This window comes from Thunnus maccoyii, chromosome 4, assembly GCF_910596095.1.
Source record: "Thunnus maccoyii chromosome 4, fThuMac1.1, whole genome shotgun sequence".
NCBI classification, from domain to species: domain Eukaryota; kingdom Metazoa; phylum Chordata; class Actinopteri; order Scombriformes; family Scombridae; genus Thunnus; species Thunnus maccoyii.
Window position 1 is genome coordinate 9,448,374 of NC_056536.1, and position 25,734 is coordinate 9,474,107.

General features: G+C 40.3%; 1 protein-coding gene across 1 annotated transcript in view; it reads right to left on the reverse strand.

The window, feature by feature from the left end:
- LOC121896379 (guanine nucleotide-binding protein G(I)/G(S)/G(T) subunit beta-1) overlaps nucleotides 1–25,734 on the reverse strand; it is a 39,974-nt gene that overhangs the window by 2,944 nt on the left and 11,296 nt on the right. The window contains exons 2-9 of the mRNA XM_042410227.1: nucleotides 14,196–14,302; nucleotides 13,228–13,266; nucleotides 12,790–12,896; nucleotides 8,364–8,427; nucleotides 7,304–7,466; nucleotides 5,912–5,978; nucleotides 4,794–4,995; nucleotides 4,049–4,265 (exon numbers count right to left, since the gene is read on the reverse strand). Of these exons, the coding sequence (XP_042266161.1) occupies nucleotides 4,049–4,265; nucleotides 4,794–4,995; nucleotides 5,912–5,978; nucleotides 7,304–7,466; nucleotides 8,364–8,427; nucleotides 12,790–12,896; nucleotides 13,228–13,266; nucleotides 14,196–14,252 (916 nt within the window). The 5' untranslated portion in view covers nucleotides 14,253–14,302. The remainder of the gene's footprint in view (nucleotides 1–4,048; nucleotides 4,266–4,793; nucleotides 4,996–5,911; nucleotides 5,979–7,303; nucleotides 7,467–8,363; nucleotides 8,428–12,789; nucleotides 12,897–13,227; nucleotides 13,267–14,195; nucleotides 14,303–25,734) is intronic.

The following is a 25,734-nucleotide window of genomic DNA, read 5'->3' on the forward strand; positions in this document are numbered from 1 at the left end:
TGTGGGCCTCCTCTGATCCCTATCCCACTATGCAGTCAATAACTGTAAAGTATTCATGCCTCTACAGGGGCTCTTCACTGCTGGAGCAGGTGAAGCGTGCTGTTCTCCCAGATGTATATTAATGCGCCTTTTATACTCTGCAAAAAATATAATGGATCTTCTTCTATTTGGCCTCCTACACACACATTATCTATATGAAACTGTTAGATACAAAACAGGAAGTTGCTCCCGGCTCAATAGTTTGTTAAACACAGTGAGGCTGGTCACTTCTGTGAGTGATGGGCGACAAAATCCACCGTCCTCCTTCAGTGAAAAAAATGCATTTGAGGTTTCTCGGAAGCTGCGGAGGCCTGTTTCCCTGCATAGTGTGTTCTTGCTGAGGGACAGTGAAACAAAGCAGGAAAGATCAACCTTGGAGGACACCCACTTGATTTGTCTAAGACTGCTGAATACTCCTACTAGCTCCTTAAAAACTCATTTTTGCTTCACATCCATTGAAATTGCTTTTAGAGGGCATCTCTTTGTGACCAGTATGGACAAAAGGAACAATTACAGGGACCACTAACCCTTTCAATGAGCATTAGAGCATGTCAGTATTTTTTTTCCCCCAGACTTGATAAAATGTTGACGCATCCTTTAATGTGCTCGATCTCATCTGCAGGCACTTAATGTGTCAAAATACTACTCTGGCTTCTTCTACCACAAACGCTTAAACATGTATAACATCATACAAACGTCACCCGTATGTTGTACTATATATAGAGCAGCTACATGTGAGCTGCTAGTCTTTGGTAAAAAGCAATGCAAGTGATGCTTTTGAGGTTAAACAAATCTTTGCTTGCTTGCATTGGCTTCTAGACTCATTTTGAATCCATTTGAAAGTATTATTAATCACATACAAGGCTTTGCATGGTCTGGTGCTGGAGTACGTTACTGAACTTCTAACCCGTGTCTGTCTCAGGAGGACCATCAGCTCTGCAGGTTTGGGTCTTCTAACTGTTCCACAGTCCAGGTTCAAAATGAAGGGTGACTGAGCTTTTGCTGTAACTGGCTCCTCGGCTCTGGAATAACCCTTCACCTCAGGTCAGCTGACACCGTCTCAACTGATGAATCTCATCTTTTACAGAATGGCCTTTCTTAAGAAATATACCTTTTCTACCTCACACACCAGTTTTTAATCCTGTTTGTGTCCTGGGATTGTCTTTATAGAAAAGGCATTTTGTGGTTTTTGCATGAAAAGTTCTCTCTCTTTCTTTCTGTAAAAGCACAAACTCCTCCACAACCTGCTGCTGTTACCTATCGGTTGTGTTTTCCTTAATATTCACTTAAAATAGAAAAGGCAGGTACAGTGCTTATAAAATGTGTTTGCCAGCACTGCTCAAAAGGAAAAAAAACAACAAAACCTTAAATTCAGAGTGAACTAGATAGCATGAACAAGTGTTTGGGCCCTTCAAGTCAATATTTAGTAGAGAAACCTCTGACAGCAGTTACAGTCGTCTTCTATTCTTAGCGAACAGTTCTGTGTCAGGTTTGCACATCTGGGCGCTACATTTTTACCCCCATTCTTATCTGAAAAACTGCTTAGGATCTGTCAGGTTTCATGAGGAGCGTGCATAAACAGGAATTTTCAGGTCCTGCCACATATTTTGGATTTGAGGTCTGGACTCTGACTGACTAGGCCACTGCAGACAGACACTGAAATGTTGTTAAAAGCTGTTCCTGTGTAGGTTTGGCTTTATTGTTTAGGGTCGTTGTCTTGCTGGAAAATCAATACAACAAAGTCTCAGCTCTCTCTCTCTCTCAGACAGCGGCAGTTTCTCCTCCAGGGTGTTTCTGAATTTTGCTGCATTCATGTTATTCTCTTTCCCTCACAAGCCTTGCAGGTCTGGCTGCAGAGAAGCGCCGCCACTGCTTGGCGCTGGAATTGTGCGTTTCTACTGACGCGTGATGTTTGACTTGCACCAAATATAGAGTTTAGTATGATGGCCAAAAAGCTTATTTTTGTCTGATCACACCACAGAATTTTCTTCCACTGTGTTTCAAAGTGTTCCAGAGTTGCCTTCTAGCAAACACTAGTCCAGATGTCATGTGAGCTTTTTCAACAACCATAAAGCTGCAACTTGTGAGGCGGCCGGGCAGGAGTTGTTGTATCTCTGTTAGGGCTGCAGCTAAGGACTGTTTTCATTAACGATTAATACGCAGATTATTGTTTTTCCATTAATTGTTTAGTCTACGAAATGTATGAAAACAGTGAAAAAAAGTCCAGGGTGTAATATTCAACTACTGTGTTTGAACCGACCAACAGCTAAAAATGATTTGCAGTGACATAAAACTCCCTATTTCTGCTTAATAAATGACTAAAACAATTACTTGATTATCACAATAGTTAGTTTATTATAGATGATGTTTCTGTTGAACTAATGGAGCACTGCAGCTCCTTCAGAGTGCCACAGAGCTTTTTGCAGCTACACTAGACTAGTGCTGGTCTCACGTGGACCCTCAGTGTTTAGGTTGACTGTGACTGAACCGTATTCTGTAGGATACTCAGTGCTTTTGAAAATGTCTCGTTTCCTTTCCTTGACTAACTTTGTTTGGAAATATTCTGTTTGTGATGTCGTTTCTAACAGGATATTGACAAATCAGTTGTTAAAGCTTCCAGATACAGGTGTGTAAAAACTAAAATCAAAGGTCACATGACAAAGTCCAGGGGGAGCTATGTCATTCTTTAGGCTCTATATAAAACAAGATGTGTGAGCGGGAATAAAGTCACTTACTCACACGCATTTTATCTACAGTAATCACAATAAATTCGAGTGGACTTCTCTGCTGTGAGGCTATAAAGCCTCACGTCTTTTCACACAGACTGTTCTCATGAGATACAAACATCTGAACCAGGAGTGACAAGAAAATGTAGATGTTAGGTTGATCACTTTGTACAGTAGTGGGTTGGTAATAGACTTTCCTCAATAATAAACCCTAATGCACACAACCATTATTTTATTTATTACCAATTATTATTTTTGTGAGGGATTCCTTACATATCCGCAGCTAATTCATTTATCTGTTCACTCTAAAACCTGCTACACCCTCAGATGCTCCTGCAGCTATCAGTCTCAATGGTCAACGGTCAATGCAATCATGTGTCTAACAGCTGTTACTGTTACGTATATCCACGTTGTCTCAACATGCTTCAGTTACTTCTCCTTCAGTTAGTGGTTTTCTACTTGCCTCATAATAAACTTTAAACATTCCTGTCTTGTGTTCTTCAGCAGAGTAAATGTAGGTATGTCCTTCATTATATCATACTGTGCTGTTTGAACAGCGTGACAGCAGTGAAAAGCTTTTTTTCAGATGAAGGTTGATGGTCACCCGATATATGTAACTTTCCAAGCCGACAAAGTGGCAGCCACGCCCGCTTTCTGCAGCGACTGGCCAGGTGCGCAAAGGTGTGAACACCAGGAGAGCTCAGAGCGTGCTGTAGATTCTGCACTCTACATTCCTCATATTCTTACTTCCTCCACTGTCCGTGTTCGCTGCTAAACTGCACCGATCGGCTCCGTGTTGGCAGTGACAGAGCGGTGGTTTACTTTGAGGAAAAGAGATTGTAGCGGAGGGTGACTGAAACCTGGATGATGACCCTTCCTCATACCTCTACTCTACTTATTGGGGCTGACAATAAACCCTGACTTTACCTGCTGATTATTCAGGCAGATACATCTAATGGACCTGGTAATATTGCCTTTGACATATTTGGCCGCTTAGCTGGCAGAATAATTACAATTAAACAACAAACTTGGATGTGGAACATACAACACCAATTGCTGGTTTATAAAAAAAGTAGTGTTTAGGGTATATTTTCACCTGAGGAGCTGCTATCTCACCTAAAAAAACACCTGGTGAATGTGATGTGTGTGTGTGTGGTTGTTGTGCCAGCAGTTAAATTCCCAAAAAAAACACATCAGAAAAACACCTCAACCTCTGTACTCGAGCACATCAGCACAACATATCGATGTACCTCGGCTCTTTTTCCCCCTGTACGGTGGCTTACCTGCACGGTCGGCCTTCAAAGTGTCCCAGACGTTGCAGTTGAAATCGTCGTAGCCAGCCAGCAGTAGGCGGCCGCTCTTGGAGAATGCCACGGAGGTGATACCGCAGATGATGTTGTCATGTGAGTAAACCATCAGCTCCTGGTCGGCGCGCAGGTCAAACAGCCGGCAGGTGGCATCGTCTGAGCCCGTGGCAAAGGCGTTGCCATTGGGGAAGAACTAAAACAAAGGGAGATTTTTCAGTGCTGGTACTTGTTTTGCATACACCCTTTTTCTAAGTAACTGAAGCAAATTGTTCATATGATTTGTCATTGTGGTTAAATGTGTTAATGTCCTAAAATGGTGCACCAGGAAACTAGCCACACCTTTTTCTCCTTTCAGATTCCCTCATCTCTCAAAGTGCATGGACAACTATATCAGTAATAATCATCTAGTATGCACTATTATGACCACATGTTGTTTGTTTCTGAAGCACTAATGTTGCAGCAGGAAGTTTCAAATGCATTAACAGGGCTTGATATCAGTTTTGTAAAACATTATTAACAGCTTTGAAAGGAGAAACATGCTGTGTTGTTGTACTGGTCGGCATTCAGAGAGCTGAATAACTCACATCATGACATGCAGTTTGCTTATAATCTTAACTTGGACTCGAGAACCTGAGTCTCGCTCTGACGGAGCTGAGACGTGGCGCTGAGATATGATTTGTATATGTTACATGTAGGAAGGAGTGCGTGTCTGTCGCCTTACGCAGATGGCGTTGATGTCTGACTCGTGGCCAGTGAAGGTCTGTCGGCACATTCCTTCTCTGATGTCCCAGAGCTTGGCCGAGGCATCGCAGGCTCCAGACACAAACAGCCTGGTGTCGGGTGCCAGAGAGAGACTCATGACATCACCAGTGTGGCCGGCAAATGTAGTTGTCTGCTGACCAGTTTCAATGTCCCACAGAGCGCTGCAAGAAAGCACAAGGAACGCTGTCAGATTACAGCTGCATTTTACAGAACAACGTCATTCGAAAAGGACGCTGATTGGTGACCAAAGAGGCAAACATGTTGGATTTAATGACTTAATAATTGGCTTTGCAAGGCGAAAGTGATGTATTTTGTTAAAACTTCACGCGCCATCAGCCGGAGACAAATGCAACACTGAACTTTTAGTAAACCCTGCTTGGGTGAAGAAAAAACCTCTCTCCACAGTCGGTTTATTTTAAAAGCCCTGCTCTTGGTGGATAACGATGAGTTTCACTGGTACTAGCGTTGCAGCGGAGAGAGTGATCTCTACTGCTGGAGACAGAACGCTAACAACACCACAGCAGAACGCTCTGCTTGTTTCTTTCTTTCCCCTTTACTGCAGAACACATGGACCAACTTTTGTTTTTCAAATAATATCTAGCTGGTGATGTTGAACAGTAAATCACACTTTCATTTCATTCATCTGTTTCACACAGAAGAGTAACAATTACATATTAATGCAGTCAACTTTTTGAAAAAAAGCTGCACACTTTCATACACTTTTCTCTGCTTTGAATAAGAACATGAGTGAAAGGTTTGGCAGACCACACAGTGAACTGGAGTTAGAGCCTGAAATTAGCACCACCTTCATGTAATGAATCAAGACTCAGTTTTGAATCAATTCTGAATCAAATAATGACACCAAGAATCGACTGTGTGTTGTCTCCCAAAGATTCCCAACCCTGCTCCCTGATCATAGGGTTAAGACCCATGAAATATGAATATATTTGAAGTTTATCATGTAAAATAGTTTTATCAATTGTATCAGAGCGTTGTTGAGTCAACTCTATGGTCATTTTTGGGGCTGTAGTTTGTAGTGGTGCATTTTAGTGCATTGGGTGCAGTATCACAACTCACCAGGTGGTGTCTCCAGAGCTGGTGACAATCTGGTTGTCATCCAGGAAGCGACAGCAGGACAGGTAACCTGACAAGAATCAAACACACTGATTGAATAACTAATTTACACAGGACTGTCTCCTCTTAAGTATTAAGAGGTAGATGTTTCATCTCCTTACTGTCTGCACAGAGGAAGAAATTTTATTACCAATCGTCATCACACCCTAACAGAACGCTGGATGTGGGTACATGGAGGAGATGAATTGACTAATTCACTACCAGTAACAGAAAAAAAAAGCTTTAGGGCATCTCCTGGTTCATGACTTGCTTCCATAATTCATCTTTTACTAGCTGGTAGAGTGTGCGTACCCCTCCCTATAGCGAGGGAACTAGAACTAAAATGCTGACACACTTCCTGCATCATGTGACACTGATCAGATGAATGCTCCTTGCCTACGAGCTCAACACTTTCATGCATTTGAGCTGGGATATAGCTCGACCAGCTCCTCTTTTAATGGAGACAGACACATCATGTGACTGGCAACTCTCGGATGGGAAAATAATTAGGCTTTCAGCGGTACATGGGGTTTACATAGATCTTTAACAACACATGGCCAGTAACAGAAAGGCTTACATCTGACTGGTTGTCTGTAGGACTTCAAACATTATGTAAAATTCCCTCATCAGTCCAAGTAAAGTGTCTCCTTCCCAATATTACTGAAATTACCCAATTTTCCAAAGTAACTGTGATGGGTATGATCTCCTCTCCATCCAAAAGGAAGTGACTCATTGAAACTTAAGAGTTAAATAAATACTGTCCCAAGAACTGCAGGAACTGAGTGTGTTGGCATGACAACAGGACACATCAATGATAACATTTTTGACCTCTCCTGTCCTTTAGATATCCTTCTGAGTAAACAAGGGCACACTGGCATGCTGTGTGTTGTTTTACATTTCTCTGTTACTTTCCACTGTCGTTTGGCGAGGTAACCTGTGCAGATGATTCCAAATTTTGATTTTGAGTCCACTTACTGCTCTATGTCGTGTTTTGCTAAACATTGTATCATCCGGAAATACCTGCAGGGACTGTTGAATGGTAGTGAGAGACTGATCTGGGGAATTCAGTATTCCTGAATACAGGATTTGTTTGAGGCTGTTTTCCTCTCTAGCATGTGATACCTGAAACTTTACTATGCAAACTGACATTTTGCAGTTAACTAAAGTTAGATCATTTTGCTTCATGCTAAAATGCATCCGTATGAACTTTCCTGTGGCTATTTCTTGTCATCTACACAAATAAATAACAGAGGTCAGCACTGAAGCATGAATTACACAAAAATTTGAGAGTCTGGGTTCCAAAGACGACTACAAATCTGCAAAATGGGTAAAAGCTAACGGATATGTCCAGCCTACCTGTGTGTCCAGCCAGCTCACGGCTGACACGCACATTTCCCTCACGGGTCTTCAGGTTGTAGATGGAGCAGATGTTGTCCAGGCCTCCACAGGCGACGTAGTTCCCAGAAGGGGCATAGGCGCACGTCATCACCCAGGAGGAGCGCAACGGGATGGCATGGACCTGGAAGAGAGGAGGAAGATTTAATATTAGATAGTATGCAGTGACAGATGGGAGAGAGAGAGAGGGGAGGGCATGTGACAAAGTCTGTCCGCAATATTAACTTAACCTTTCAAGGGCACAATACCCACTATAAATAGCATTACTTGGCACCCTCAGACACTTGAATTGTTTTATAATGAACTCAGCACTTAGTCAATCTACATGAAGCCAGCTGTTAGAAATTTGGGAGTGATGATTAATGACGAGTTGATGAACAGGTAAATGAAATCGTTCACCTGATGAAAGTCAACCGTACACATCTGCTCATATCAGCGGTGACTCAGTATTCTGGCATCAATCGAGGCAAAACATTTTTTAATCTTTGATTTGTACTGATGTAAAGACACTGACATCTCCAGCCTGGTTAGGTTTAACACATTTAAGACGTAAGTATGGTTTTAACCTCATAAACCAAAGGTGGTTTTATGTTCAGCTTTTTTTGTTCTAGAGAAAACTCCTTTTGGGCAAGTTGACCGACTAAGTGATTTTTGGATGTGTTAATCTAAACTCTTCATTTTACCTGATTAACAGGCTGACATTTGATTTGATTTTTCTATTGCTTCATCTATAAGGTTTGATATTATTACTGTTCACTGATGCATCCACAACACAAAAAATAAAAGAAGAAAAGTAAAGAATTACCAGTGAATATCTGCAAATTCAATACCATAACATCTGGAATGCTTTTCTGATACAACGCACACACTGAATATGTCTACCTCTACATATGACATACATGTAGATTTGCCATATAACCAATACATGCAACATCGTTGTTCTTCCAACAGTATAATCACACGAGTATTACAGTCCCTTGAAATTTGTTCAGTTCTTTGGAATATATATGTGTTTCATTACCTTGTTTGTGGTGTAGCTGTCCCAAATAATGAGTTTGCCGTCCTGGGAGGCGCTGACCAAAAGCCTGATGAAAAGAAAGAGAACAAGATGGTTCAAACTACGGAGTAATTTAAAATGACTGGTCAGTTTCAACCAGCTGACAAATACAACCAGGAGAATGAAGACATGTAGCTGGTGTCTGGTTAATGCCCATTTTGGATTTGTACATTATTACACAGAACAAATGGCATTTTTCTTCCAAGTCTGTGATGGTTTCTGTTCTGTACTCTGCTCCTCATATCTTTGTCCTTCAACACTACAAATAACTGAATCATTCATAAACAGTATGAGATATAACGGTTTATTGTTCTTTAAACATTTTAGTTAATTCTTTTTGAATGTGTTGCAATCTGTGAAATGAAATTGCATCATGTAAATATTTGGGCAGTGACACATTTTTTTTTGTTGTTTTCACTTTCACCAATAATTTGAGGGTGTTTGTATCTAGATTGGTTGTGCAGTGTAGATCTGTAGTCCTCTTTATCTTGCTGTACTGTGCAACAATTAGGGGGAATATTTTTGAGTGAATATGACAACAGAGAGCAAGTGATCGAGGTCAGGTGATCCAGTCTGCCGTCTTTATATATGGGTGGAGAAATAGGGGGGGATTGTTGAAGATACATTATGGAAGCTAAATGTTGTGATGTTCAACAAAGGTGTTAGTACATCTTTTACTGTGCAGACTACTTCAACCTTCATCAAAACAGAAAAAATGCAAAAGCTACAAATGTGAAAATATTTTTTTTTAAAAACTTGACTCATAACCAAGCAGCATGTTGTGTTATGAGTCAAGCAGTCAAATCATGTTTGGTAATGAATTTCAACGCTTTTAATCCAGTACCAGTAGACAAGATAAATGTGTCACAGCATTATTTTAAAACTGCTGGCATATCAACATCACAGAGCTGAGACATACACACTAGTTTCTGTTTACTTCTAATAAAGTATTATTAGAGTATGTTATGTATTATGTATGTTCAAGGCAATTTATTCACTTAATATTTTGTTACTATTGCCTCTAAAACACAACCCGCAAAGCCTGAATGCCAAGTTACACAATTATTCTAATAAGAATCATTATAAACCCTGTTTTTTCACACTAGAGACAGCTTTCAGGTACCTCTGTGGTTGTGCTCTGCTATCTGGGTGAACCCAACAAGAGTAACCACAGTGACGGTCCCAATGCACATAGGCACAGGAAAAGGAGTGAGCACACTTAGGCCTACTGAGAGTATGTAAATCTTAACTACTGGCTGGCGGGAACGTGCTCATATGTGCACACTCCTGCAGATAAGCCAGGGACAGGACGGTCTGCGATGAGGCTAAAAGAAAATGAAGCATCAGCTTTTCAACCTCAAAATGATCACATGAAACTAAAATAATCAAAGCCGAGGATGATGTCAGACGCAAGGAAATGTACTCGCTGCACATCAGACTCCACATATACTTCCGGTGCAATGTGAGCAAGAGGGTGAGCGTCAGTGTGTGTCAGTTGGGAGATGATGATGCAATGCTTTGAGGTGCTTACTTTCTAGTCAGAACAGAGCTCCGACATTAACAGGGTTTGGTTACAGGCACCCAGTGTACTGAGAGATGAACAGATCAAACCATCTTCACTGGATTAATGGCTCATATTTATCACTTCCCCTCAAATCATTTTAAAAGCTTGCTTTATAACTTGAGATTATTAGTAAAATTTCTATCTATGAAATATATTGCAGACATGGTATTTTTGGTGTGCTGCAATAGTTGAAAATAATAAAATGATTGAATATGTAATTATTAATAAATCAAAATTGATTCCACACTAGGCAACTATAACAAGACTCTTCTTGTATTGCAGGGTTGCTGCACACTTTTTCAAAGCAAATTTAATGCTTTTTAAGACCTCGACAGAGAAAATGTAATATCCTTTCCACAGCAAAACGAAATGCACATTAGAGCTGAGCTTCATGTTTGAAATCAATTTGACAATTTTAACAGGGATATTTTTGTATCTCCATATAACAATCATATGTAAAATCATATAAAGTAATCAAATTAATTGCAAATGCAATGAACTGTGTCCCATTGTTAAGCTTTACATTAGATAAAACTCTGTTTTTAAAAAAAAGCATTTTAATTAAAAATGTTCAGTTTAATTACAACTTGCTTGGCATTGTTCATTTTGACAACATGGTGTGAAACAATAAGGCTGCTGTGGTCGTTCTCTTCCTCACAGAGCAGGTGATAGTTTATTCTGAACATACAGTATATCTACCTTTAATCCATTTTAACAGTCCATTAAATTAGTAAACACCAGTTGAGCGGTGACCAAAATTAAAAAAGGCTGCTCCTCTCCTTCATGTTGGCCGTTGTGGCTCCGCACTAAAAACATTATCCAGATTCTAGCAACTATCAGAAATAACAGAGGACTTTGTGTCTTCTCTGAACCCCCCTGGCTAACTGTGTTTAGCTGAGCATCATCTGTACTGTTTTGTGTACTTCTTTAATCCTGTTACCTTTGTGAGGGCAGGTGGCCTGGGGAGAACCAATCGAAACATTGCCAGAAAAAGAAAAGAGAGAGCTGGACCGAGTCACGACCGAAGACCGAACCATATTTAAATAAGTGAATCCTGTGGGTGGATATTTCTCATGCAACCAGGCATCACCCTCAACATTTAAGACCTACCATAATTAAAAATAAGACTTTAAGACATTTTATGTCTTAAAATTCTGAAAATCTTATTTAAGACTTTAAGACTTTTTAAGTATATGTGGGAACCCTGCACCAGTGCAACCATAAAAACAACAACAACAAAAACCAAACACAACTGTAAGGTCAACTGTGGTTATGAAGAAATCTTTTCATGTGGGACATGAGTTATGACTCACTGATTTCATGAGGATCGAGGCTTATCTAGTTCTACGTTCAAACCCTCTTTCTTGACGTCAATACAAAATACTATTGTACAAAAGTTTTAGTAAAGTAACAAATTTTCGACATGAAAACAATGTTTAGTAGAGACTTGAAATGTCAGATTTCTCAAGTGGATTGAAATAAAACTAGAAAGGAACAAACTAGCTCGTCCCTTGATAGATCAGGGCTGAATCATTGAATGCAAACCTGTCTCATGTCTCATTTGCAGACATGAAAGTTGTCTGCAGCGGGGTTGTCATGACAACTGAATGATCAGCAGTAACAACGTACTATACGGTTACCATAATAATGGGGGCAACCCCGACTTTAAGTTTAAGTTTTCCTTTGCTTACATTTCGAGTAACTGCTTCATTCGAAAGGCTTGTCGAAGAAAAAAAAAAAGTCAACTTTGGCTACCAAAACTAAATTAGAAAGCTGTTTTTTTCAATAAAGTTTAATTTAAATACTACAACGACAAAGTTTTGTGTCTTATAGATTTTTAAAGTTTTACAGGAAACATTTGTGTGGTCCACAGAGAACTACTCGATATATCATTGGCTACTGAGGGGATGTGGAACTAATTGATGGGTTTCTTTCTGAAACTGTTGGAAACCCACCCCAGTCCGCATTAAAGTAGAGTCTCCATGGGGCTAAAAATAGCAGACTTAGCCTAGACTCTGGGTCAAAACATTTTCATGTGACCTTCTTTCTGGGTGGCTAAATCTCAGCAGGTAGTCTAATAAATACCCCAACTCTTCTGGGAAGTGAAACATTAACAGATGAAACAAACAAACAGGAAGAGCTGACAGTGGGTAAACACAGCAGTAGACTTTTTTTCTTGGATATTTGACTGGGAGGAGGATGGTGAGGTGACATAGCAGTTTGCCATGCTCTCTCTCTCTCTCTGCGGACTGACGCACACCAGCACCACAGTGATTAACTAGTTGGTTGCTGAGGTGAGAGGTGTGTACAACTCTAGGGAAAAAGGCTTTATGTCAAGTGAGGAGTGTTGCTTCATCTTCCTTGGCTATCTAGCTTCAACACAGCTCTAACAAAGGCTGACTCCATTTTGAGTATTTTCCCTACCCACATACCCAACCCCCAATGCACACAAACACGGCACACGCGGACACACAACACAGCAGACACACTCAAGGAGAGAGTGATGCATGTCCAATATGCATTCAACTAAAATGCATTAGCTATTGTGGACAAACACCCGACTGTTGACCACTGAGTAGATGTTAATGTGATAGATCGCTTTAGACAGATGTAAAGAAAAAAAAAAGTGTTTTTGGAAGAAAGATTGAGCTGTTGTGGAATGTCATGACTTGACGAGGACCCTCAGGAGAAGAAACCAGCACAAAGACAGTCAGGCAGACTTTTATATCCATTTCCTGCATTTAGGAAGGGGGGGGAGGGGGGGTTGGGTGGGCTGATGGGATGAAATATTTAGTTAATGCACAGAATGGAGTTGAATGAGATTACCTCGAGTCAGTGCCCCAGTGCATGGCATAGATTTTAGCCAGATGCCCCCTCAGTGTCCGTCTAGTGCGCATCTGAATTCGGCCAACGGGGTCGATGTTAGCTGTGATCTAAACAGGGTTAAAATACAAGAAAAAAAAAAATCACTTTGAGGAAACAAAAATATTTTTCTGGGTTTTGCACTCAAACTTCAGATAGAAACGCCACGTCTCTATGCTACACTATTTGTTAAAGATTTCAAGGCACAATTGAAGATATGACTGAAAAGAAAAAACAGGAAAAGAATGTTTGAGCAGTCTTCAAATAATGCACTCAGTGTCGACTCCCACACCACCCACAGCCAAACACATGAGCTTATAGTATATTCTACAGTATATTTTATTGCAGTTTATGATTATGAACAATAGTGAGTGAGGATCATGGCGTGGACATGTTTCTTACCTGAGACAGGGTAGCATCCGCACACGCTTTCCTGGCATCCTGAAACACAACAACCCAGTCAAATCTGTTTCAGCCCACAAAATATTAGTGAATCAACAGGTTTAGGTAGCAAACCTTAATGCTTTGAGTACCAAACTATTTGTGTTTATAGCATAGAGTATCACAAACTCAGTACTGGTAACATCATGATATATTATAACAATACTAAACACCATTTATAACTTGTCTCTGTCACAAACGGACATATTGCACTTCAACAGCCAGTTGAATTTGTATTATATTTACTGATGACATTGTCTTTAAAGTTTAACTGACATCTAAAAGTGACGTCAAAATGATCTAAACTTAAAACAGATGTGCGACGTCATCTCAGCTGCAGCGTGGCACTAACAGTGGCCATTTTAATAATAAAAAATAAAGCCTTTATGGAATTATGGAGCAAAACAAGTAAAAACAATGACAGCATATAAACTCTGCGATCTTTACATCATAACAACTAATGTGAATTCTCACTTGGTTGCCTGTTACCGCCATGATGCCGACGGGAAGCCTTTAGCAGACAGCTTTAGCTTAATGTCACAGCAATCATCTGTGAAATGTCGTAAAGTGCCTCATGATGGAATATTGTCATTCCACCGCTGGCTTTGGTGGTTGATTTACTTAAGTTTGTGATTTATACATTGTAGGCAAAGGTCTCACTAAATGTGATCATTTCAGACAGTATATTATTAACATACTGTCATGGGCTATGAAAGCTGTAAAAGCTTTTCCCATCTCAAAACACTTAAGAAGGACCTGTGTTTTTGGGCTTATACATAACATCAACATTAATTCAGAGGCATTTAAATGGGAGGCTTCAACACTGCCCCGCCCAGCTTCAGATATCAGTCTCTGGAAGCACAAAACATAATTGATGAAATGTCCATCTGGATTTTTAACAAAACCAGTCAGGACAGTGAAGGACTTACTCTGATCTGGTTCTTGAGCTGCTCAGCCTCCTGGCGTAGCTGATCCAGTTCACTCATTTTCCTCTGCTAATGGTGTGCTTCGCTCCGCCGCCTAGACTCTTGCTGATCTGGAGGAGACAAGACATGAGAGGCTCAACATAAATACAAGATCCTGTTCATTTCATCTTGGTATCCATCATAAGAAAAAGCAAATCACGTTTACTGTTTACATTAAATACGAATTGCACCAAATTACATGTAAGATCTTGGCCACAGGTTAAAGACGGGGTGTTTTGTCTTATATTATGAATTCATGGACATGGTTACTTCAACTAACTGAGGATCACATTATGTGTCTTAAATCCAGTCTGTAAGGCCCAGACAAAGTCACAGGGAATCACAACAGCCCAACACTTTCTAGACGGCTCAAGACTTGTCCTTGCCAGCTTGAAACTGTTACCTAGCAACAGGCACTCGGCAGCTACTCTAGGCTTAAGATAACAATTTTGAGGATGATGTTGAATTCGTTCTCTCTTTCCTCCCAAACAATAGCAAACCCTTGGGCAAACATCTGGCCACACTGAACAGCTGATAGCCATTCCTCAACAGCCAAGACAAAAATGAGTGATTAAAAAAGAAAAAATAAAGGTTACGAAAATCCACTCAGCCGTAAGGGACCAAAACGTACCCCCTGCTGACTGTCTAAATGAAGCAAGGATTAAGAGTCCAGATATCAAGAAAGCAGAGGGGCAGACCAGGAGACGGGCTTGGGTTTTGTTGCACTACTGGAAACCCAAGGCGCTCAGTTGATGGGCAGGGTCTGACGAGGCTGTCATTGCTCTGGCCTCTGGACTCTAAACTCTCCTCCAATGTCATCCCTGTAATCCTGGGACACAGTTGATTCAGCTCCTCCAGCCAAATCCGGTTAAGACAAAACCTGCTGATGATCCTAAAAGCAGTGGCTATCCCGCTGACCCCAATCCTCTGGTTGACGCTCTTAAACTGACACTTTCACTCTCCATAGAAAGAAGAAATTCTATTGAAAAGAAAAATACCATCGTAACAATTATGAACTCTGGTTTACAGGCCTGGAGGAATGTTAGACAATGATGGAAGACACACTGTAAGTGTTATAATCATTATTACTCACTACTTACTTTAAGTGCCCATATAAGTCACACAGAGTCAGCAGATAACACTGATAATAAACTGTTAACTCCAGGATGATTGATAAATTCCGTGACCACATCCAGCGAACGAAATTAAACAACTGTCTTCCTTTGATGCTTTCTCCTTTCATCCATTACTAAGGACTAATTACCCCTTACAATTTTATAAAACTAAATTTCCTTGTATGAAATATTGGATGTACCAACACCATCCATCTGTCAAACATAAACCAACTACCATTAGTACTACAAACATGGCTTACCTCCCTGTTTCTCTGGGTTTCGATATAGGTCCTTTGTCCAGGGAAGTGTTGAGACCTTCTGAATGAACACCTTATCCTTCAAGCGCCTGACATCTCAGTAGCTACCCCTCACCTGATTGGCTAGTGCAGCTAAATGGGTCTGCATCTATGCAAGGCGCCTTAACCCCCCTAATCTTGGTGATAAAAACATCTCATGGTAATATCATGGGCTAATTCTCGTCTTCTCTGTAATATCCCTGTGTAAGAGGTAATGTAACCCACTGGTGGCCTTTTCAACTAAACATGTCTGCGGGTCAGCAGATTTTGTAACCTTACAACCAAACTGTAAAATCACATTTGAAAAAGGTGTATTAGGCCGAGGATATGCTGAGTAACTCAACGACCACACGTCTTCTGCTGACAATTGTGTCCTTCATGTCCAAACGATTGCAAACTTTACTGCTAAACTAACCTTTCCACCTTTATGTCTTTTTTAATTATTTATCAAAATGCTACTGAAATGCACATTTCAGGTTGCTGCACCATGATTCATCATAAGGATGGAATAAGCCAGGTGATGAGTAGTATGCCTTTTTTGCCAGATGTGGCACTTGACATAAAGATATTGCTCTTGAATTTTAGTTTTATAACAAAGTAACTTCCTTATACAGTGTTCTTTGGTTAACTCCTGGTTAGCTGTAATATACCCTTTATTAGTCTGACTCCCATGTTAGCACTCCTTAGTCCTAATAAGTTCGCCCAACTCATGGGTCTTGCTCCCCAAAACGTCCTTGCTCTTGAGGTGGTGCTTTCTAAGTATGGGGGTGGAGTCTCTGCAGTGCTCAACGTTGCTGACTGGTCACACAAGTCTCGTGGCTGCTACAACATATGAACGACATTCATTGTCTGCAAGCAAGCACAGGTTGTCCCGGCTTTAAATGACAATGCGACAGAGGACACATCTGGTACATCTTTTGCAGCCCTCGGTAGCCCATTAACATTTGTGCGCCAGTAACTTGTTTAATTGAGTGTTTAGATAGTCCAGGGGAATTTGTGAAGTCTGGAAATATCACATGGCCATGAGCTATTTGGTTTAGGTGCCATTAGTCACTGGTATATATCATGAAATCTAAATAAATAAATGAGTGGACTACAGGATGTGAAAAAAATGGAAGTTGGACATAAACTCCACTTTGCTATTGCACCAGTACGAATAAGAAAAAGACTTAAACAGGATTGAAACGTATTTTTAGCTCAACGGTTCACTTTTAAATGAGTGAACAAAAGCAAAGTGAGCTGGTCTCAATGGAAAATGTCTTTTCTATTGTGATTACTGTGCTTCATTAGATCTCACGAATCTAAAACCTCTGCAATCAAAAACTTCCAGGAGTCTAGAGTTGACACTGACGTTAGCAAAGGCTCAGTATCTTTCCTGTTGATGCTCTGCCAGGCATGTACTGTCGCTATCTTCATTTTCTTCTTGTTTTAGGGTTTTTTTGTCTTCACTTTTGGCTTGTGAGTCAAACACATGCTCAGTTAGACTGAGGTCAGGTGACATAGCTTGTTAGGAAAATTCCACCATTTGGCCTTTAAAAAAAAAAGCCCTAAAATCGTGTCAAACGCAGACTCCTTTGTATGAACAAATTACAAATCTGTATGTTGTACTTATGGGCTTATGTTCTCAAAAAATAACCAGGCCTCTGAAATACAAAAATGCCAAGATCAAGTCAATTGCATCTTGATGAAAATAAGAATTTCTACTGACAAAAACATAAAATGAGGCAGTACTCTTTGCTGGTGATTAATATTAGTATTGGAGGTGTGATTCAGAGGACTTTTTCCCTTGTGCTGGTGGTGGGAGTGTTGAAACCACTGGCAGCCCAACAGATAGAGCCTCGACTTCGCTGCCTTCTCTTTCTGCCTGCTATTTTTAGAGAGGTGGTGGGGGAGGAGGAGAAAGAGGAGGAGGGAAGCAGACTTCACATTTTCCAGCCACTCCTATCAGCTCCGACATCTCGAGCACAACACAGTGACAAGGAGAGAGGAAGTGTAATTTGACTCCACACACACAAACACACTTCATTGGTATTTCTCCTTCCCATACGGTAACGAGCATACATGCACCATTAATTTTCTCACAATATAGACTTAATAATGTGAGTGGAGCTCTACTCTACAAAAAATATTTTCAAAGGAAGGATTGATGTATAACAGTTTAACTTGTATTATGTTTAAGACTAATTTAAAAATGTAATTTACAAAAAGATTTACCTTTGAACACATTTTTTCAATAGCTTGGAAACTGTAAATGTGCAGTATGAGGAAAAATAAAACATTTTTTTCTAATCCCATTACCAAACACGTACTGAATTACTACTGTACTGCACAAGTAATCAAAAGTAGACATCTGATAGACTGAGGACGCTTTAATCCCCAACATTTAAATAAAATATTTTTCTACATTAAACAACTTGAGGATAACTAACTAACTAAGGCTTCACAAAAGATAATAGTACCATTTCCAATTTCTGAGCAGATGTTACAGATTTCTTACATATGTAAGCAGTAGGCGTGAATGGATATAATCTATCCACACTAGATTTTAGGGGGTTGACAAGAGGCTCCACCCTCATGACATAAGGAGTGTGGTAGGCAGTGAGATGTTCTAGTGCGCAAGAGGATAGAGGCAAGAGAGGCAAGCTGGAGGACAGAGCCAGATTAAACTAATGAGAGTGAACAAGCAGAGGACAATTGGGAGGGGAGCTGCTAATTAACCCCTTGGTGAGAGGGAGCGAGGCTCGGTAAGCTTCCCAGCATTAAAGACTGCGTAGAGGAGGGCCCACACTTACTTCACTCTGGCCTTCCCAAAATGTAGCTTTTATCATCGGGTTTTTAGTCAAATATTTCCTGTGTTGTCCATGTTGTATAGGGGGGGGGGGGGGGGGGGGGGGGGGGATCAGTACAGAAAAAAGCTACACATTATGCCATCCAGTACAATGAGCCTGCAATAAATAACTGTCTTTGTGAAATGCAAATTTTTTGCTGAAACTGTAAGGTGTTGACCAACTTTGAGGTTGTGTTGTAATTACACACTTACATCGTTACGTCTACTTGTCATTTGCATTCTGTGTACACAATGGACCAAAAAAAAAAAAGCTCCACAATGATCTTCAATGGACTTCCGTTTGCTTAAAGTTCTTCAAAAATGTGGTTACATTTGTCTCATAACAAAGAGCAAATCTGCCAGTAGTACACAGATGAAAAATGTGTAATAAAAATGCGCATAATAACAACTTGAGTGGCTTTTGCTGACATGGTTATTTTGACAAATATCATTGACTCGTTGCATGTTGGAAGTTTGATATTTGTCCAAACCCCTAACAAGCTTCTTCACTTGTTCTCATCTTTAGGTTACCACAGCAAATGAACAGAGCCGAACAGAAAACCACCCCTCCCTGTGGCAATGCCGTGTGAGTGACAAAGGATTGTGACTGAGGCCGATACAGGCATTTTTACTGGATTGGTACCAGCTATACAAGCCTGGAACCATTTCTAATCCTTTGTTTGTTTGCTCTGCCTATTGTTAAGTGAGAGGAATGCAGCATCGTACTCTGTTTAAACACTGGAACCAACAGCGTTGTGAACAAATGAAGAAATTAATGGTAACAGGGAGTTTAAACTGATACTACAGTTACAGTCAATGAGTCACTTGACCTTTATGAAAAAAATGTCTTTTCAATGTGTGTGTGTGTGTGTTTTCTATTTGGTTTGTGGGGTGGAGGGGGAGTGAGGGTACATGTTAGTGTGTTTAGAGGCAAAAAAATTAGATTGGAAATATGGACAGGGGACACAATACATATTTCATACATTGCCCAACTGTGAGACATTGACACAAAGCCATGTATTAAGCATGAGGTAGTGTTCGAAAGGTGGGCTAGAGATGGTGGGCTTAATAATTTACGCCCCCCTGCTTGGATACCAGCTGCCCCACCCCTTGCCTTCATGAGAGCTGCACCCCGTCTCCCCCGTCTGATTGTTCCAGCTAACTCTTCTCTGCTGGATCTTATATTCTCGTGCTTCAGAGTGCCATTTTAGTCGTGGTTGATTTGCTGCTCCTAGAAACATACCGTCTCTGGTACAGCAGGATACGGATGGGGCTGGTTTATGTCACAAGTCAGTTAGTAGCTGGCTGTGACAGAGCCTCCGCTACTGATCATCTGTGTCAGCATGCTGCCTCCACCTTGATACGAGAACATAGGCTCTCTAAGCAGGCGTTTCCTTTTCATGGGTGTTTCCCTCGTCTCTCTCTCTTCCCTTTGTCAAAACATTCAGCGGATGTGGCGACAGCGCACACACTTTACAAATACATTTACTCTGTGGTTTCTGCTACTACCATTGCACTTGCCAATGTCCATCCAGGCTTTGAACCAGGCTATGCAATTATCTACATTACAATAACAGATTACACAGGCCATCCTGTAGAGGTGTGGAAATTTCTCGATTCTCAGATACACTGTGATGTGGACAACTGTGTATCGATGCAGTGACAGAACATAATCAGGAGTTTGGAAATATAATTAGGCCTACATGGGAAAACAAACAAACAAAAAAAAAAAAACAACCCTGACCCTACTATTATTTTTTAACTAACAGATTTTATTGTGATTAAAATTAAACAGCCTACACAAAATTATCGCTTACTAACGTTGATTATTGATTTTCCGGCCTCCGCTGGACAATAAAGTTGTAAAGTTACAGTTACCTTCCGAAGCAACGTTGCTCTCTTGCATTGAATTGTGGGCGACCGTTAGGCTAACGTTACTTTTATATATTGGGGGGATATGGCAGAGGGAGGCAGAGATAAGCAGCAAGTGATAAAAAACGCATGCAAGTATTTTGAAAGCAGACATCTGGGCACATTTTGGATTTTATGAACTTACTGGGAAGCACGAACTGGACAAGACGCACACTAAAAAATCTGTAAAATCTGCCAAACAAAAATTAAATACTTTGGTAATAAAACAAATCTGAGGAACCACGTTAGCCGTTTTCACCCTCAGCTAACGTTTGAGCTGAGGGTAGAGCTCAAACGAATACAGCAAGTCCAGCTACTCTGCCAAGAGGAGGCACTGTTAACTTTGCCGTCCAACTATATACTGAGGTGGGTCACAGATACTGGTATTGAAAAGATGCAGCTTTTTATATTATAGACTGTTGTAGTCTAATTTTTGACAGCACTTTCTAAATAAAAAGGTAGTTCAGATTTATCTGACTGCTTGTATTAATCGATCAAAAAGTAGCCATGTGGAGTAATATAGAATACTGAGGATACATTAAGATGCACCGAAAATCCCTCCAACACATGAATATAGTCCGTGTGAATGTGGAAGTTATTCAATCTTAGAACATGAGTGTGAAATTCGTTATGACATCCGCATTATCGTACGCGTCAGTCCAACCTCCAAAGTCTGGATGTGAAAACGCTTTGTGGAGACGCATCGAAAATCAAAAACGCATTTTGTTAAAGAGTGGAATTTCGGCTAGGAAACGTAATGCTCGTATCAAGCTAGCAAGGGATCAGTGGAATGACGGCTCACCATTATTAAAGACACTAGTTTTTAGAGTTGTTTATAAGCAGAGAAATATACTCAGTGAGCGGACAGGTAGAAACCCCTGTTGAGGGTAATGCAATCCAACGAGATAGCCTTTCAATAAATATTACCGTTGTGAAACTTACAACGTCCAATTTTAGTTAATATTGTACGTTTACTGAACTTAAGTCAACACCCATCTTACACAATCAACAAAAATGTAATTTACACATCAATCACATTTGCTTTGGATTTGGGGTTTCTGGCCAACTTATGTGTAACATTTTAGCCCAACCAAATTCATACTAGAGATGAGAGTAGGGATGCGTAATATCGGCAGCATGTCATCAGTATGAGCAGATAAAGACTTAAAAATTAAATATCAACATCGGCCCAAAATTTTTCTGCTGCAGGCTCCACACTGGGACCATCAGGGTGAAACAGTCCGCGGAGGAGCTGCTGTGTTCGGCTGCACAGATAGGAAACACCTCTGCTGACAGGATGTACCACTCTGTTTGAAAAAACTTCTTACTTTTGGTTTATAACAGCGACTGGCGCACCAACTTCTGCTCCGGAGTGTGGACCAGAGATTAAATCCTACACATTAATCCTGTCTGTCTAATGAACTCAAAGAAAACTCTACTGCTCCACCAACTTGGCTGATTCATTAAAGTGTTAATACTGAGCTCCTGAACTCCATCTTCCTAAATTCTTCATTCATATATTGTATTCTTGATCATACTTAGTACAATCTATGATTGCAGACATAATAGTCTCTTCAGCCAGGTGAAAAAAACATGTGCATATATTGGCAATCGGCCAACATTAGTTGGAAAATATTGGCGTATTGAATATCAGCAAAAAATCCAATATAGTGCATCCCTAGATGAGAGCATGTAAATTAGTAACTAATTCTGGAGCAAACTGATTCATTCCCCTGGTCAGATTTTTACTTATTACTTTTAATTACTTTATACTTTTATTAAGTCTCTCTTTCTGTGTGTAGTTTGTACTTGCTAGAGCTCTTCAACCTGATGAAATACAGTCATTACTACAACAGCTTTTAAAGGTAATGTAATGTATGGGGGTAATAATTAGACCTATGCCGTTGCTTTAAACCCAGGCCATACACTTTTACAAAGTATCTCACAATAAGTAGTTGGGTTTAAGATGTGGTTTTTCCCAATCTGTGTTCATTGCAGAGCCTGTAGCAGAGGAGAATTATGTTGTTTCTTTTTAAATATTTTGCCGCAGCTGTAACTTGTTGTAACTACATGACACTAATACACTGAGGTGTTGAAGACATACACACATGCAACTTGGTTTATTGGCAGCAATCTGCTCTGCATCAGTGTATGTGCCTTGGTTTATTTGGAGGTAAACATCACACGTGGTTTGATAATGCAGGCTGTGTGAAAGTGTATGGTTGTAGTTGTTACACAAGCTATGTGTGAAACAACTACAAATCTGTAAGAAATCTCATTCCTGAACTGGTGATGTGAATATGCACATCAGCAGCTACTTAACAGACAAAAAGACAGTTACTGGATCTCATTTTTACTTAAACAAGCCATAAAAAGCTGTGTGCAAACTGTTATGTGCTGTTTTCAATGTCAGTTTTTATTTACATGATCAAACACAGTGAACGTAGGTCAAAGCCAGAATGGCGAAACGGCAGATGGCTCTAAAACCTCTATTCCTGATTTACAATGGGACTGCACTCTCAGTTCTTGATACAACTGGGATGGCTTTTAAAAAAGGCACTTTGTCTGGAGAGAAGCCACCTCATTTCTCCTTCTTCTCTCCACCTATCCATCCACCGGAAGAAAACTCTGCAATATTTAAAGGCATTCTCCCACCCCTGCGCTCTCTCAATTTGAGTTAGGCAAATCTCTTATTGTGCCCAGCACCTCTAACCAGTACTGACAGCTTAACCACTGACTAGCACCAATTACCAAACTGGCGCCATTATAACCAGTCAGAGCCATTTCAAATATAACAGCTAGCAGTTTATAACCAAAAGATGCCCTGATCCAAATCTAAGGGCATTTTTCATGGCTTGTGTTAGCTCTTTAACACCCCATCTATTGCTGCTCTTGGTTATAAATTGCAAATGAACTTCATACTGGGGATGGAGAGTGTCCAAATCCTGTCTAAACTCAACTGCCACATCCCGTTTACACATTGCTTTACTAATTTAATGTAGGCCTACTTTAGGCCAGATGTGCACTATGCAGCTGAACGATCAGAAAATATTTGGTATTGGCAAATACTCATATTAAAGTGTGTACGTGCTTTTTTTTCCCCTAGTCGGTGGGTGAGGGGTGAGGGTCTGTCTAAGTGCTGAGGGGAAGTGATGCATGGTAAATGTAGCTGAAACACAACCAGGTCACAACGAAGGCTGGAACAAGGGGGCTGATGATGCAGTAAGAGAAGACAGAAGGGGATCGCTCCTGGACATTTCTTAAAAGCCCCATCCAATCTCACTCACTTTGTCATTCTCTCCAACACACACATCCTCTCTCTCTCTCTCTCTCTCTCTCTCGCTCTCTCTCTTCAGCACTGTGGAGAGGAAAATGAATCTTTACTCTCCCCATCTGGTTAACATCAGTATGAATGAATACACTGTGGCACTTTTTAATACTAGTGTCAAAACATTACCAGGGTTTAAAAGCCGATACAAAGACAGTATGTTTTTTTGCTGTGCAGAGTATGAAACGTCTTAACGTGTGGTATGCCAGCCTGCAACAACACATCAGTGTTATATCAGTTAAAAGAGAGTGATATCAGACAGTGACCCGGCACCTGTTTTCTTGGTTGGACTTCTATTTTTTTTTGTGTAATTTTGGCCATGATTCATATCAGTTATAAAACGTTAGTCACTCTCTCCGTTTCACCCATGTTAATTGCTGAGATAGGAAACAAACCTTCAGTATATCTAAAATTGCCTAGTGGATGGTTTACTTGTCTTTTATGTTAATCCTTTGTTTTAATGCTTTCAATGCCACAAAATCTGTTTTAAGCAGTTTTAGTTGTATTTTTTAAGCTGTTGGTCCTTCTGTAGTTTAACATTTTTATGCATTTTCTACTGTACAAAAATCTTGCAAAAGCAATTGCTTAAAGAAGTTTTGCGGCAATATTCACAAAAACGCAGCTACAAAAAGGTACATCACATTATTAATATGCTGTAATGTTTGATGTTGAATACAACAGAGGCAGAGCAAAAATAAAAAAGTGGCTCCACCAGGAGCAACCACCAACACCACCTTTACCCCTTGTGGCAATGGGGAGAATGGCTGTATTTTTTTTTATGTGCAACAACAGCTACATAAGGGCAATTTGAGATTTTTGTCAGTGGTAGCCATGCCAACGCAGAGAGGTGATGTTGACCATTGTGACTGTACTGGTCAGTCCTCCTAATGATATACAACAGGCAACGAGCAAAAGTTGACAGACCGTTATTCCTTTAATCGCTCTCGGAGGAGTAGGTGTATTTCAAATCCTTATGGTTCTCAAGAAGAATGGCTGAACTGAAAATTAAAAGCCTCGGGCCCCATAACCCATTTTGCTCCAATGAAAGTAGAGCAAAATCCCGGGGCTACGAATGAGTGTATGCACAAACTGACACAGTTCTGGTCGTGATGTTCTGCTCAGTTTAGGTGCACAATTCCTCCGACAGAAAAACAAAGCAGTATAGCAATTCTCAAACTTAAAACATTACTGAATCATCCATACAACACATGCATTAACAACATAGTTGACACATATCTGCTTTATATACTTTGAATTTATGTGGTGCCATGAAAATCCCTTTATCAGGATAAGTGTAGGGTTGGCTTTAGGAAGATTTTTTTTTTTTTTTTTTTTTTTTACAGGACACATTGGAGCTGAATGCACGACACAAAAACCTTTCCACATCAGCGGATTTGGAGCCAGGGGCAATAAGTGTATGGTGAAACCCTTGCATTTCCTGGACAACAGTCACACTACCTAAAAACTTAAGAAAAACAACTTACTGTCAATGACGCAATGTACAGATACCTAGCTTCAGTTGCTGAGAGAACGCCAATCAACACAATGTTAAACCCTCTGTTTCACTCTATGTGGATTTTTAATAGGCTCAAGGTGAGACATATTGGTGACTAACTCCCCCACAGAAGTCAAAGTAATTGTGTGAATACAAATGGTTGTCTGTAGTTATGTTAGCCATGTGATACACTGATGACCTATCTTGAGTGTACCCCATTTACTGCTTAATATGAGCTGGGATAGGCTCCAGCCCCTTGCGACCCTGAACAGGTCAGAAAATGGATTAATCAAGGTTTTATGTAGTTAAGTCTGTGGCCTGAAATGAGTGGATTCCAGTACTGCTGCCCTTTATCTCATGATGCTATGCTTGAAGTAGAACATCACTGTTGTACTCGTTTGTTGTAGTTTGGTTAAAGCTTCATCATAAAAAAGGTACAAATACTACTCTTAGATGCAATAACTCACCAATCTAAAATGGCACAGGAGCCAAAAGACTTTTTAATACATTTCCCATTACTGATTTCTGTTT